We start from the raw sequence: 15,366 nt of genomic DNA on the forward strand, positions 1-15,366 counted from the left end.
GTGTCACACACTCACAGTTTTCAGCCAATCAGAGAGAGGACTGGAGAGTGGTCACCGCCCCCGCCCTCAGGAAGCGCGCTCTCTGCAGTGTTGCCAATTTCGCGACTTTCACGCGAAAACGGGGACTTTTCAGAGCTTTTCGTGTGATTTTCGCGCCTGGCTCTTTTTCAGTGCCTTTTCGGCGACTTTGGCCCATTTCAACTCCAGACTGCTGGAGTGTAACAGTTTTCAGCCAAGAGGGCTGGAGAAAAAAATCTCTCTCTCTCTCTCTCTAATGACTCCCTCTAATGAGAGCCAGGACAGAGCAAGCCCAACCAACCCCAACTGTTTGGAGGAATAGTTCAGCCAATCAGAGAGAGGACAGTGATTGCCCCCCCCCCCCAGGCATTCTCAGGCTCCAGGGGCAAAAGTGCTGGAGGGAGGCAGGGAGTGAGGGATCTTGGCTGGCTTAATCCCAATTGCCTTGGATTTCCAAGTAAGACATAAGTTTTAAGGCACACAAAGGCAATACTTGATCATGGTATCATGGCTTGATGTTGTGGACTTCTGTGTCTGCCTGAGAGGGACATTTGAATTTCTGAATTCCTGAGCTTGGGCAGAGTGCCCCAAGCCTACCTCTCAGGGTCGTTGTTGTACTGTGAGGTGGACCATTTGGGTTGTGTGATGTGAATGTGATGTCCCTGAGAGTGTGTGTGTTAGTGATTAAATATGCCTCTGAGCATGGGCAGAGCACCTGGTCAGTTGGCACCCCTGCTGCCCTGTCTTCCCAGAATTTTGTTTTGTGGCTCTCTTTCCGTTCCCTTTTCCATTGCCATCCATACTGCAGAAATAATCCAGTTTGGCACTGCTTCTAACTGCAAGGCTCCCTGCGATGATGGGATTCTGGGCACAACAAACCACCAAGCCCAGAATTTCATGCATGGAGCCCTGGCTAGTAAAAGCAGTGTCTCAACATGTCACAACAAACTACAATTCCCAGGATTCCCTGGTTTGACAAGGGAATTGCCTCCACACTTCCAGATCCCAGCCCCAGAGAATGAGTCTACAGGATATCAGTGTTGCCAGTTTAAGTCCAGTTCTTCAGCTGCATTTGGATTTAATAATGATAATAATGGTGATGATGATAGAGAGATAGATCTTGCAGCACCTTTGAGTCTCACTGAAAGAAAAATTGGCAGCATGAGTCTTTCCTAGACTTAAGCGTATTTCCTCAGATGCATGGGAACTGTAGTTCATTGTGGCACCAGAGCTCTTTCTCACAAAACTACAATTCCCAGAGTTCCCTAGCACTGAGCCAGGGCAGTTAAAGCGGTCTCAAACTGGATTATTTCTGCAGTATGGATTGGACCTTGAGCATTTTTAATAACGAAGGTCCAAAACACTGCAGAAATAATCCAGTTTGTGACCGCTTTAACTCTCCTGGCTCAGTGATAGGGAATCCTGGGAATTGTAGTTTGTTGTGGCACCAGAGCTCTTTTTGATAAAGAAGGCTCAATGTCTCACAAAACTACACTTCCCAGGGTTCCCTAGCACTGAGCCATGGCAATTAAAAGGGTGTCAAACTGGATTATTTCTGCAACCGTGGGGTTGCAGCCGAACACGTTTCTATTTGGCACAAAGCATCCTGGACCCCTTCATGTCAAAATAAACATCTTAAAAGTATTAGAAGGACTGGAAGATTCTTTGGTTGGTTTTGATGGTAATTTTGAGAGTTGAAAGAAGTCCCAATTATTTTTATTCAATTAGGGCTACGTTTTATTGCCATATTAAGATTACAGGGACTTTTCGGGGGTTTTGGCTGAGTATTTGGTGAGTCTGGGGAATTATCTTCCAGGCTTGTTGGCAACACTGGCAAGCAGTGGCATCCACACTGGAGAAATAACCCGGTTTGGCACGGCTTTTAACTTTTTGTCTGGCTCTTTGCTATGGAATTGTGGGAGTTGGAGTTTGTTGTGGGGACCTCCGCTCCGCTCTGGGCCCCACAACAAACTCCAGCTCCCAGAATTCCATAGCAAAGAGCCAAAAAGAGTTAAAGCAGTACCAAACCGGGTTATTTCTCCAGTGTGGATGCAGCCTGGGTTACTTTTGGGGCAGAGCGAGTTTGGCCGCCTCAGAAGCTGAAGGGAAAGGCTGGCAGAGGCAAATGAGGCCCAGGGCTCCTCCTCTTCCTGTGTGAGAAAGGCCTGCTCTTCGTAGGCCTGGGTGCCTATCCTCCCCTGCAGTCAGAGTCCCTCGCCGTCGTCGTCGTCGTCGTCATCCCCGAGGAGGCAGGAGGGGCGTTTGGTGCACGTGGGAACCCGGAACCCGGCAGACACGTGTCTGGGATCCAGGAGAGGAGGCTCAGGGCTGGGGAAGGTATGGAGGAGGCCGCTTTGAAACCTCTTTAACTGCCGCTGCTCAGTGCTATGGCGATCCTGGGAATGGTAGCTCCGAAACACACCGCAGAAACAGTCCTAAAACCGCTTTAACTGCCCTGGCTCTATGCTAGGGAATCCTGGGAACTGTAGTTTTGGGAGACCTTCAGCCCTTCCCTGTCGGAGAGAGCTCTGCTGCAGTTCCCAGGAGTCCCTAGCACCGAGCCAAGGAAGTCAGAGCAGTCTCAAACTGGGTTATTTCTGCAGTGCGTTTCGGAGTTTAGTTTTGGGAGAGCCCCGCGTGTGGAAAAGCAGGCCACGAGGTGACCGTGAGCCAGCAGCGTCATGGCGGCAGCTACGAAGGCCAAGGCGATCCTAGGCTGCATCAATAGAAGCATAGTGTCCAGATCAAGGAAGTCATTATAGTGCCACTCTGTTCTGCTTTTAAAATGGTGAAGGGTCTGGAAACTGTGCCTTAGGACAGTGGTCCCCAGACTGTGCTCTTTAAGGGGATTTTGGGCTTCTGCTCCCAGAATGTAGGGCATGTCCTGGAAAAGGAGGACCTCTGGTTACCCTGTCCCCAGACTCCAGTTCACCAAGAGAGAGTTGAACATAGGCAATGGCTTCCTGGCACCATACACGTATTTCCACACTCTCTAACCCAGCATCCTCATGAGGGTGCCCTTGACCATCACATCTCCTCTCTGGTTCCCACACTACATCCCAGTACTCAGTCATACAGTTATCTGCTTTCCTTAGGAGAGCCAGAATGGTGTAGCAGTGGCTTGAGTGTTGGACTGTGACTCTGGACGCCAAGGTTCGAATCGCAGCTCAGCCATGGAAAGCCACTGGGTGACCTTGAGCAAGTCACACTCTCTCAGCCTCAGAGGATGGCAGTGGCAAGCCCCCTCTGAAGACACTTGCCAAGAAAGCCCCATGATAAATCAGAAACACTAAGGTCCAAAACACACTACAGAAATAATGCAGTTTGAGACCACTTTAACTTCCCTGGCTCAGTGCTAGGGAATCCTGGGAACTGTACTTTATTGTGGCACCAGAGCTCTCTGATAGAGGAGGCTAAATGTCTGACAGAACTACAGTTCCCAGAGTTTCCTAGCATTGATCCAGGGCAGTTAAAGTGGTCTCAAACTGAATTATTTCTGCAGTTTGTTTTGGACCTAAGTTACACAACAGCTCTCTTTGGCTTTAGGTGACATCCTTCCTCCTGCCTTTGTCCTCCAGAGCCATTAGTAAAACTGAACTTGTCGCCTCATCTCCATACCCACAAGGTTTTGAATTTCATTTGACATTCTCACACAACCAGATTATATAGGTCTGTCTATGGACTCTCCACTCCATCCCATACATCTGAGGAAGGAGGCTCAAGTTTCTTTCTTTCATTTCATCTCAGAAGCACTACAAGATCCCTCTGTGTGTGAGCTTGCTTGGAAATAAATCCCTCAGCCAGCATAGTGTAGTGGTTTGGGTGCTGCATTGCAACTCTGCAGGACACCAAAGACTGCATCTGCACTGCAGAAATTATCTCAATCAATGCTGCTTTAACTGCCATGGCTCAGTGCTATGGAATTCTGGGAACTGTAGTTTTGTGAGACATTTAGCCTGCTCTGTCAGTGAATTCTGGTGCCATGCCAGTTAAAAGTGGGGTCAAACTGCATTGTTTCTGCAGTGCAGATGCAGCCCAAGATTCAAATCACATGGAATCCCACTGGATGGCCTTGGCCAAATCACACAACTTTTGTGTTCCTACTGTATGGTGAGCAGGACAAGCAATTAAAAGTCAACAAACCATTGGGAAACCATGAAATGCAATTTGGGAGATTCTTGCATGGCATGTTCTAGAATGGGGTTAAAATTCTGGAGTCGAACAGTACATAATTCATGCAATTAATTTTTGAATCTTTAGGATAAAATGTTTGAGGGTAATTTTGATCTGCTATATTTCTGCAGTGAAAATATTTGCCATTTGACCACTAACTGTTACACCATCTTAACTGAAGTAATACTTGAGATGAATTGCTGTAATCTCTACAGGAACCTCCAGTGAAAATGCAGCGCAAGAAAGTGGATAATCGTATTCGGATACTGATTGAGAATGGAGTGGCTGAGCGGCATAGGACACTCTTCATTGTAGTAGGGGACCATGGCAAAGATCAGGTGAGGTGTAGCCACTGACTGTGTGAACTAATTTTATAATGAACTGAGCCATCCTGGTTAGACAATTCTACTAGTTGTAGTCCGATATATCAGGCTCATTGGGGGGCAGCTTTCAGTTTAACCAAAGAGTAGAGAAGGAATTTAATGGGATCAATAATTAAGCTTTCCTGGTAGAATTCAAAAACATAGCCATGTTAGTCTGGATCAGTACACAAACAGATTTTATACCACCTTTGAGACTAAGAGAAAGAAGTTGGTAACATGCTCGGGGGTCACATAACCTTCCTGGTGATTTAATGGCCTTTATCAGCAGAATTGGGGAAGAGTCAGCTTCCCCATCTGCATTCTCTCATGTGCTCTCAAAATCTGAATTCAAAGATGCTTTATTAGGAGAGAACCTTCTCGGTGGGTACTACTTTTTATTCCAGCAGGAGTTTGTGAACTGTTTTTTTAAAGGAGAAACAGACCTTGCATATGTGCTGGAATTTATTTTTATTTTTTAATGTTTGTGTTTTTAACTGATTTTAATGCTATTATGGTTTAATTGCTTTAATTATTCTTGAGTCCCAAACTGGGGGAAATGCAGGAGGAGGAGGAAGAGCATGGTGATGATGGTGATGATGGTGGTGGTGGTGGTGATGATGATGATGATGATGATGATATAATTGTGGAATTCCCTCCCTCAGGAGGGTTTATTTTGGCCCCCTTTCTGGTCTCTTTCTGCTGGCAGGCAAAGACCTTTTCATTTAAGTAGGACTTTGGCTCTAACTGCAGGTTGCAGAAGGGGCTTTTAATAGGCTCTGCTTTTATATTTTGTATTATGTTTTAAACCTACTTTAAACTGTTATAATGTTGTATTTTAATAGAACTATTTGTTTAGTTTTAACCTTTATACTCACAGGTTTTTATTTGTACTTACTTTTAATTGTTTGACCTGGGATCCTGTGATGGGAGAAGAGTGGGATGTAAATGAAATAAATAGGTATAATATTATTTAGCATAGAATTCTTTCTCATCACTTGACAGGTGGTCATACTCCATCATATGTTGTCTAAAGCAGCAGTGAAGGCTAGACCATCAGTGTTATGGTGTTACAAGAAAGAACTGGGCTTCAGCAGGTAAAAACATATGGTATCTCCTCCCCCCTCCCTTTTTTTAAAATGTAGGTGTCATGTCATAAAGGTACAGGTTTTAAAGTGCTGGTTGGTTTGGTTTATTTATCTTTTAATATCTTGATAGCAAGACTGCCACTATTTTTTCTTGTGTAAAAATGTAGTTACATTTGTCAGTTACCTGTCTCCATCTTAACATATGCTTCTAAATTCCTGATGAATTTTCCAAGGCTATTTGTTTAATATTACAGTCCGCCCTTGCCTTACGCGGGGAATCCATTCTGGACCCCGCCGCGTAAGGTAAATTCCGCCTATGCTCGAGCCCCATTGGAAACAATGGGGCTTGTGCGTGGTGGCACGTGGGGCAACATGGGCACGTGCGCCCATTCGTTTGAATGGGACGTACCGCCCCTTGCGTCACGCGCGCACCCCACAGCTTGAGCGCATACGTTCAAGACCACATAAAGTGCGCCCGCATATAACATGGGCGCACTGTATTAATATTATTGCTCCCTTAAATAATTCTGCCTTGCAGCTCTTGGTTTTTCCCCAGAACATTTCCAGTCCTAGTCCAGACTTCAAATCTCTTCTCAAACACATTCTTTCCATTAACTCATGGGGTTGGTTCCTGAATCCTGCTGGGGTTTGGATCCCTCCTCCCACATGTGGAGCAGTGTTTTTGGCTAGTAACTCAGTATCACTCCTCCTTTACCTTCCATGCAAACCCACTGGACAGTGTATAGGGATATACTCCTTTTTCATCTTCTCCACAACCAGGAGACAGAGCAACAATCAAAGGAAGGAACATTCAGTCTACAGTCTGTGCTTATAGACTACCATGGGATGGATTAGGTCTATGGTTTAGAGGATCCCTTCTGATGCATTTCTTGCTGCTTCTTGGGGGTCTCTGCCTCATAGAAGTAGATCATTCTGCACCTACATGTTCAGACACTTTCAAAGCTAGCTTGTCCTTAACACAGTGGAATTTATTTTTGAGTAAACATGCACAGATTCCCCTTGAAACCCTGATAATTTCCACAAGACATCTGATTTCATCTGTTTTGCCCCACCAGCCACCGTAAAAAAAGGATGAGACAATTGCAGAAGAAGATTAAAACTGGAATGTTAGATTTGAAGCAAGATGACCCTTTTGAGTTGTTCATTGCAGCTACCAATATTCGATACTGTTACTACAATGAGACACACAAAATTCTTGGGAATACATTTGGCATGTGTGTACTCCAGGTAAGAAGATGTTCTGAATATGAGAATCCTCTTTATATAAGTCATACAAGAGCAGTTTCATTTGAACCTACTTGAGGAAGATGTTCTGCGTATGAGAATCTTCTTCATACAAGTCATACAACAGCAGCTTCATTTGAGTTGACTGCAGTGTTTCTGCAGCAGGAACTAAGCTGAAGAAACATTCTGTTAAAATTTGTGACAGAATGAATACTTTCTGTGCTATATTCCTCTCTTTCCCCTCAAAACCCTTTAAAAAGTCATTTGAAACTTACATAAAAACCAGGTTGTATCTGGACAATCGTATCGTGACTCAATAAACTACTTGAATTGTCTTGTGTTTATCAGAATGAGGAAAATTTGGTTTGCAGTTTCAGGCAACAAAAGAAATGTTGTTTAGAACTAGATATCTACATTTTATCTGGGTGTGCCACAAGGGAGGAGTAGTGAAGCAAGAAGGGTTCATGTGTTGCCAGAAGGGTCATAATTTAGATTATTAAGCAAAGACACAATCATCTGAACCAGGAAGATTGTTGCTGCTATGAAGTCAGGTTTATACTGACCAATTCTGTACAAGAGTAGTGAAAGTGCTTACTCGTCAGCTAACAAGAGCTCAAAAAAATTACATTCTTAAGTACAGCTCTCAGAATCCACTAGCTAGAATGCTCTTCAGTTGACCGAGCCAATGTTATCAGGAGTTGTAGTCTAAAACTAGTGTTTTTGGGCTCTGCAATCTAATACAGATAAAAGTCTTGGTAACATTTCTCAGTAGATTAAACTAAGGGATACATTGTGCTGTGTTAGCATTAAAACATGTATTGTCTCCCTCACTCTTCTAAAAGAGCAAATAAATGTTGGAAAGAGTATCCCAATGTAAGGACAGGGATCATTTATTAAAATATTGATAAATTATATTGAGTTATATTAATATAATTATATTAATATTCAAAGATCTCAGGGTGGTGTACAGTAAAAGATAGATTTTAACAGACTAAAAAATTTAAAATAGTAGGAATAATTGAAATATTTTAAACAATTTAACATTTAAAAAACTGTTTAAAATCACTTAAAACATCAGCACAATTTAATAACTGTGCACTTGTTCAGATTTTGCTTAAACCAACTGGCCTCGAAGGCTCTAGCAAAAAGTCTCAGTAAGTAAAATTTTATTCGGTCATTGACCAGTACAAAAATTGATAAAATAATACTTGCACAGTACAGTTATTATAATTGTTAAAACAATTTCAAATACAATTTCAGATCAGCTATAGATATTTCAGTTTCCATCAACCAGTTGGGGGCATAATTTGCATACAATATATCTGTCACCAGAATGACACTGCTCTTGTTGCCAATAGGATCTTTAATGTGAGGTTATTTCCTAACCTGCATGCCACAGCAGACAAGGGTCTCTTTTAGCTGAATAGGAAATGAGCAGGGAAGCCACATACTTTCAGGGTTCACCTTAGGATCTCCATAAGTCGGAAATGACTTGAAGGCACACAGTAGCAACTGCAAAGGGATAGGGAAGCATGCAAGCCTATGCAATCTGAAGTTAAAATGTCCGGGTTCCATCAAGCAGTTCTCTTTCTTGATTCCATATTGCTTGCGAGTAAAGGTGATGATAGAGAGGGGTGGAGAAAAATTTGATACTGTTTGCATTTTGGTTGGTGCTTATAGTGCTGGTACATTAAATGTGTGGCTAACCTGGAAATTACATGTTACTTTTCTGCATAATCTTCTAGGACTTTGAAGCCTTGACTCCAAACTTGTTGGCGAGAACTGTTGAAACTGTGGAAGGCGGGGGCATAGTTGCAATCCTTCTGAGAACAATGAATTCCCTGAAGCAACTCTACACTATGACCATGGTATAGTTACTAAGAATCATAGATCTCTGCTTAATAGAGATTGGTTTCCTTTCCTGCAAGGGAGAATAGGCCCTCGCTCTTTGGTGGAGGTCAAGCTTTGCATTCAGAAGTCTCCAGTTAGAAAAGAATAAGTTCTCAGTTGATGGAAAAGACCTCTGTCTTAGATCTTGAAGAGCTGCTTCTAATCACTGTAGACCATACAGTTGGTCCTGTATCCACTGAGTCAACCACCCACAACTTGAAAATATCCCCCCCCCCAAAAAAAAAAAAAAATTCCAGAAAGCAAACCTTGATTTTGCCATTTTATATAAGGTTCATCATTTTACTACACCCTGTATTTAATGAGACTTGAGCATCCACAGATTTTGGTGTCCATGGGTGATCCTGGAACCAAACCCCAGCATATACCAAGGGTCCACTATACTGAGTGGAGAAATAGACTTATAAGACATTTTTCTCTGTTCCGTTTTATATATACAAATACTATGGGTTGCTACATTCCTGACTTGGTTTTGAGATCATTTTCCTACTTACAAGTGGTTTGAGATAATCCTTGTGCTTAATATAGGTTTTCAATTCTAGAATCTCTTTATAGTTGCACTTGTATCTCTGGGCATATGTTAGAATGTCTCCTTCCGACCACCATCTTGAGGGGGAGAGAGGCCTGGCATGAAAGACTAAGAGTCCTCCTTCCGACCACCATCTTGAGGAGGAGAGAGGCCTGTTATGTTTTATTTTGACTTTGTATTGTACTTGCTGTTGTACACCGCTTTGATCTAATTTGGAAAAGCGGTATATAAATAAACATTATTATTATTATTATTATTATTATTATTATTATTCTGAATTGTTAGTTTGCCTGTTCCTGTCAGTGTTTTTTTGCATAGAGCAATTGCAAAGGAGCAGCTGAGCCAGTGGAATTTTCTTTAGCTTGGAGAAAGAGTGATGTGGAAAGCTTTAGCTTAGTTGCACGGTGATGTGCCAGAAAATATAGAGTAATTTTGATATGTCTGCTAGATGCATTTCTGAGAGCATAACAAACATTCCTGGAAACTTACAGTAGGTAGGTATCGTATACATCAATATGGTATCCCATGTCATCTGTCTCTGGTTAGGGTTTTTTCAGGAATACTGAAATCTGATGCTGAGAGTTTGAGAAAGTAGCACAATCAGACTAGAGAGAGTCTGATTGCAAATGTGGGCCCTTAGATGTTGTTTCCCAGAATCCATGTTGATTGGCTATGCTGGCTGGGGCTTCAGAGCAATCCAAGGTTAGGTCACTAAACTAGGGTCAGTGTGATGCAACTCTCTGCACTGTGGTCTCTGTATGACATTATCATCAAGACAAACAAAGGAATCTTCTTTTTCCCCAGGATGTACACTCTAGGTACCGGACAGAGGCACATCAAGATGTAGTAGGAAGATTTAATGAAAGGTGAGTTTTAGAGTTATATTGAGCACACAAACTGGCAAGGGTGCATATACAAGTAAATAATGTTTGCCCATATATCTGAGGGAGTTTGTTCACTGAGCCTTGACCAGAAAGGATTCTGAATAACTTCTACACTTTGGTGGGCATACTGAGGATCCGCCCTTTAAGTTCAAACATAACAGTGTTTGTAAGGGTGAAGTTTAGAACAGGGGTGGGGAAGCTTTGGTTCTGCAGATGTTTTAGCCTCCAGTTCGATCAGTCTACCCAGCATGGCCAGTGATAGGTTGTGGGTATAATCTGTACTTGTTAGAAGATGCAGAACTAGCTCTTTAGCATTCTTGTAGCTTTTCTGTAGCAGCATTCCTCAGCCTGATGAGCTTATGTTGTTTTTGACTGAAAGTTTTATCATCACTAGCTAGCATTTCCAGTGATGGTTGATTACAACTATCGAAGCCCAAAATATACTGGGGAAGATTATTGTATGGTGTGGCCATACTTGAAACTTCAAAAGGAGTACTGGTTAATTTACGATAGCAGAACTTTAATTAGTTTCTGCTCTGTGGACTCACTTAGACATTAAAGCTCTGTCAAACACTCATATTAATATTTTGGAAACTCACCTGTAAAACAGGCAAAATGGTACATAAATTGTCTAGTTGTTTGTTGAACATGAGACCAAATTTTTCTTAAGTACTGTGAAACTGGCTGAAAGCAGGAACTGAATTATGGTACCATATTAATGCTGAAGAGCACCGTTTTATACAATAACTTCTCTGCACTTGCCCAGTTACACCATCTGAGGATCTGTCAGTATGTATGTGGATTTGAAATACCACCCTCACACAAACAATGTGCATCATTTTACACTTGCTTATATTCAGTCAGTCCATAACTTGTAAAAGTTACTATTTTGGATTAGAACTCATAGAATTCCTCAAACAATGTGGGCAGTGGCTGTGTTGGCTGGGGATTCTGATAGTTGTAGTCCAAAACAGTAAGCTTCTTCAGGCTCTGTTGTTGTCCATGTTTGGACAGAACCTTTTGGAACTCTTTGCTTCCTTTCTGGTTTTACTCTAAATAATTTGATGTCAGCATGTTGATGACCTACCTAACTCAATCAATGATGATCACTCATGCATTCATGAATGTACTAGGTGGGAGAATGAATGGGAAGATGTTGGAGGGGAGGTATGAGTGGGAAATTTATATGAATTATATAAGTTGTAATACCTTTGTTGTTATTATTTGAATTGATGCATGTTTAATTTGGATATATTTGAACAATGTGTTTTATTTTTATATGTTTAATAAACTTTATTTAAAATATGTTAGACAGTAATTTTTTTTAAAAAATGATGAGTACTGGCAAAAAAAAGCTGACTATGGAAATTGCTGTCTTGTGCCCCACCAAAACTTTCTTTTTGAGGTGCTTTAACCAGAGGGTATTCTACACAGATGAACCATAGGATGAGGAGTAGTTTGTGACATGAAAATAAATCAGTTTCAACAGTTATGACACTGCTGTTTTCTCTGTTTCATCATACAGATTTATTCTATCTCTGTCATCTTGCAAAACCTGCATGGTGGTTGATGATCAGCTTAACATTCTCCCAATCTCTAGCCATGTTGCCAACATATCAGCTGTTCCACCTTGGTCTCAGGTAAGCACAGATCTGACAAAAATTCAGAGCTTGAAACTCCATGCTAAATACAAATTCAGATTTTAAAACAGTCATTTAAGAAAGAATTTGACTATTAAAAGTGGGATGCTTAATAAAACATGAGTGATTTTATGACATCTGCTGCTTCTTTTGATGTGATGAGAAATCACTGTACTGCTTCTTATACAGAGGGTTAAAAGTTCCCTTTTCATTAGCACAGCAGTATCTGAGAAGTTTTTAGAGCTATGCGTAGAGAAACTGATCTGGGACACTGTTGGTAAGTCCAACATAGCTTTAACCGGCTGTGATTGAATTATAGTTTGCAGAATCTCCCAGCTAGCATGGCTGTGATCATTGAAGTGGCCTGAGAATTTTAGTCTCCCTCAACCCCGCTTAACACATTTTAAAGGCATGTGGGAGCAGGAGAAATTGTCATGGTGGAATTGTTTCTATCAGCAGAACAACATCTGGCAAATAATAGTGAAAAGGCTAGTCAAAAACATCATTAAGAGAAACTTGAGAGAAATATTTCAGGTCCCACAAAAGTGCAACATTCACCCCCTCAAACAAAAAATGTCTCACTCTCTTTATAAATATTCAGACTCATGTTTGCACTCTTGAAATGGTGATGGATTTTGAATAACCTAGAGTTTGTTTACTTTGCACAGTTATGGGCATGTGGCATACCTATCAATCCTCTTAATATTACAAGGAGTTGCTGTAAAGTTCTTGGCCTGACCAAGAGGGGAATAACGTAGAGCCATGAAGATTCTATGCTATTCGACATATTCACCTGGAAGTTCAATGTACTTGGCACATTTTTTCTCAAATTTCTTTAAACCTTAAAAAAAAATTGATGTCTGGCCTCTGAAATACTACTCTGCTGCTGCTATCACTTCTGAATCATAAAAAAGAATCCTTTCTTTCAAACTCTTTTCAGAATTTGGAGACAGGAGATAGTCAGGAGGGGCAAGAACTAGTGAGTAGGGTGGATGGTCTATGCACTCAAACTCCAAATTCTTCAAAACATCCAGTGTCTTGCCAGCCCTGTGTGCAGGTGCTTTGTCCTGCAAAAAAGAGAACACTTTTCTGGAGCTTTCCTCACTGTTTTTCCTTCAATGCCTTCTTTAATTGGCATTGCATTAGTAGTATTCTTATTAATTGTTTGGCCAGTCTGAAGATAGTCATCAAAATGCCTTCCTTATTCCAAAACACTGTAGCCATGACCTTTCCTGCTGAACTTTGAGTCTTGAATTTCTTCAGCCATGGGGAACCTGAATGCTATCACTGCAAGGACTGTTGTTTGGTCTTCAGATCATATTGATGTAACCATGTTTCATCAGCAGCGACAAGTCGTTCCAAAAATTATTACTGGATTCAAAGAGGAAAAGCAGACTGGCAGCAAGACCCGGCTTGGGTGTGGTGTGGGGGCGTAGTGACTGCACACTGCATGCCCCGACTCTGCCCCCAAGCTGGAGTCACGCTGCCCACCTGACCAGACGATGTGCAGCATGGGAATGCTCCTGCAGTGCAGTGATTAGACGCCGCATGCCACATGAGTGGAGAAGAGCCAGCACCTTTTTTCTGATGCAAAAAAGAGTGGCATTTTGCCGCTTTTTTGCGCTGGAAAAACCGCCAAATTGGGCCTGTGGTGTGCGGTTAAGCCGCTTCTCTACAACCGTCTGTTTAGCCCCAATATGCTGCAAAATCAACTTGGATATCCACTTGATTTTGTTACTGGTCAGCATTCAAACATTTTGGGACCCACTTGGCTGCATAGCTAATTGCTCATGAATTATAAATTCAACGTGTTCTGAGGATATCTCTAGTGTCTAATCAATTGTTTTGAGTGAGATTCACCAATCTGCCAAAATCAAGTCATCATGCTCAGCAATTTCAGGAGCTGACATTGTTGAAGGCCTCCCAGGCCTTGCTGCCTCTTTGGTCTCAAAATCTCCATGCTGGCACACCACTTCTTCACATGTGAATATGACTGGCACTTGTCACTAAACATTATACATTCCTGGATTGCCTTTGGAGTTTTCTTCTACAGGAATGTCATGACAGTCTGGAGTTCAGCACTTGAAAATTCCACACTTTTTGTTGACATGTTTCTTTCATCATCTGGAAAAAAACAGAAATTAGAGTTTCGATCCTGCAAATTGGCAGTTTACAATGCAAAAGAATAATTTCAAGCTATTAATAAAATTATGTTCAGATTTTGGAAAGTGTGTTGGGCTGAGAACATTTCAGCACTACCTTGTATCACTCTGAGAGAAAACACATCATACATAATTCTTACAATGCATCACTTACAATGCATACTGAGCAGTATAGGCTGCAGTGAAATGTGAAGTCGAAGGCTTTCATGGCCGGCATCCAGAGTTTTTGTGGGATTTTTGGGCTATGTGGCCATGCTCTAGAAGAGTTTCTTCCTGACGTTTTGCCAGCATCTGTGGCTGGCATCTTCGTCAGGAAGAAACTCTTCTAGAACATTGCCACATAGCCCGAAAAACCCACAAAAAACTGCAGTGAAATGTTTGCTTATATGACCTCCCTTGAAATGAACTTGAAATGAAATATGCCCACTCTTGGAGAGGTAGCAGCTATCTTTGATATAGCTCATTGTTTTCGTGTTTATAGGAGGAGAGTGTGAGTCTTCAAGATACGGAATTGAAGGAGTTAAAGGAAAGCCTCCAAGATACACAGCCTGTAGGTGTATTGGTTGACAGCTGCAAAACCTTGGATCAGGTACATGTTCCATTTGAACCTGGATGAGATACACATGGGAGGGAGTGTTCCTTTTTGGAGATATAAATGGGAACTTATGTTTTAACTCCATCAGTGCATCTGAGGAAGTGTATTTAAACCCATGAAAACACATGCTAAAATTATTTATTCAATTATATCTTGCCTTTCTCCCAACACTCTTTCAAGCTAGTTTTCCCAACACATGATTCAAGGTGGCTTTAACTGGTTAGTGTTATAGGTGGTGCTAGCTTCCCCTCCACTTTTCCTTTTCAATATGCAGCTGGCATTAATGTGTTTATATTTGCCACCTAGTACAAAAGGACCTGTCAATATCCTTGAGCTTAAGTTTGGTAATAGTCTAGAAGAGGGCTAATAAATAGAGGCAGCCACAAGTGTTGGTTGTCAGAAGAAAGCCTAACATGGGATTTGAAATTTGGTTAATTATATAAGGATTTAAGGTGTATAGTTTGGGGACACTCCTTGAATTTGTGTTATCCCTGAGTCTTCCTATGGCTACAAAGAATGGACCTGCATAATTATCCTTTGCATGCAAGCTGTGACATTCTTGTCTTCGTGTGATTGCACTGTTTCTTAAGATCTTCAGGAGCAGGTTTGTTTTTTTTTAGCACAGTTCCCTGCAGAAATCCCGCTGTCATGGACTTTCTCCTGGGTTACTCCAAATTTTGGAATATGCTACCTCTGGAACTGTAATTCTTGAGTCTTCTGGATTTTAATAATGGTGTTACAACACATCCTTTTAATCTGACATTT

General features: G+C 41.7%; 1 protein-coding gene across 3 annotated transcripts in view; it reads left to right on the forward strand.

Moving 5' to 3' along the window:
- The first annotated feature begins 429 nt into the window (after positions 1 to 429).
- LOC149314578 (RNA cytidine acetyltransferase) overlaps positions 430 to 15,366 on the forward strand; it is a 45,944-nt gene continuing 31,007 nt past the window's right edge. Inside the window, exons 1-8 of one of the 3 annotated variants that reach the window (XM_089521417.1) lie at positions 430 to 475; positions 4,407 to 4,529; positions 5,556 to 5,647; positions 6,715 to 6,886; positions 8,629 to 8,751; positions 10,125 to 10,186; positions 11,730 to 11,844; positions 14,488 to 14,595. In XM_089521417.1, coding sequence (XP_089377543.1) covers positions 4,422 to 4,529; positions 5,556 to 5,647; positions 6,715 to 6,886; positions 8,629 to 8,751; positions 10,125 to 10,186; positions 11,730 to 11,844; positions 14,488 to 14,595 — 780 coding nt within the window. In that variant the 5' untranslated portion in view covers positions 430 to 475; positions 4,407 to 4,421. Of the gene's footprint in view, positions 476 to 2,198; positions 2,356 to 4,406; positions 4,530 to 5,555; positions 5,648 to 6,714; positions 6,887 to 8,628; positions 8,752 to 10,124; positions 10,187 to 11,729; positions 11,845 to 14,487; positions 14,596 to 15,366 lie in introns of those variants that run through there. The other 2 variants (XM_089521418.1, XM_089521419.1) reach the window with 2 other exon arrangements.

This window comes from Sceloporus occidentalis, unplaced genomic scaffold (assembly GCF_023333645.1).
Source record: "Sceloporus occidentalis isolate IW3139 unplaced genomic scaffold, rSceOcc1.0.p SCAF_4, whole genome shotgun sequence".
Taxonomy (NCBI): Eukaryota; Metazoa; Chordata; class Lepidosauria; order Squamata; family Phrynosomatidae; genus Sceloporus; species Sceloporus occidentalis.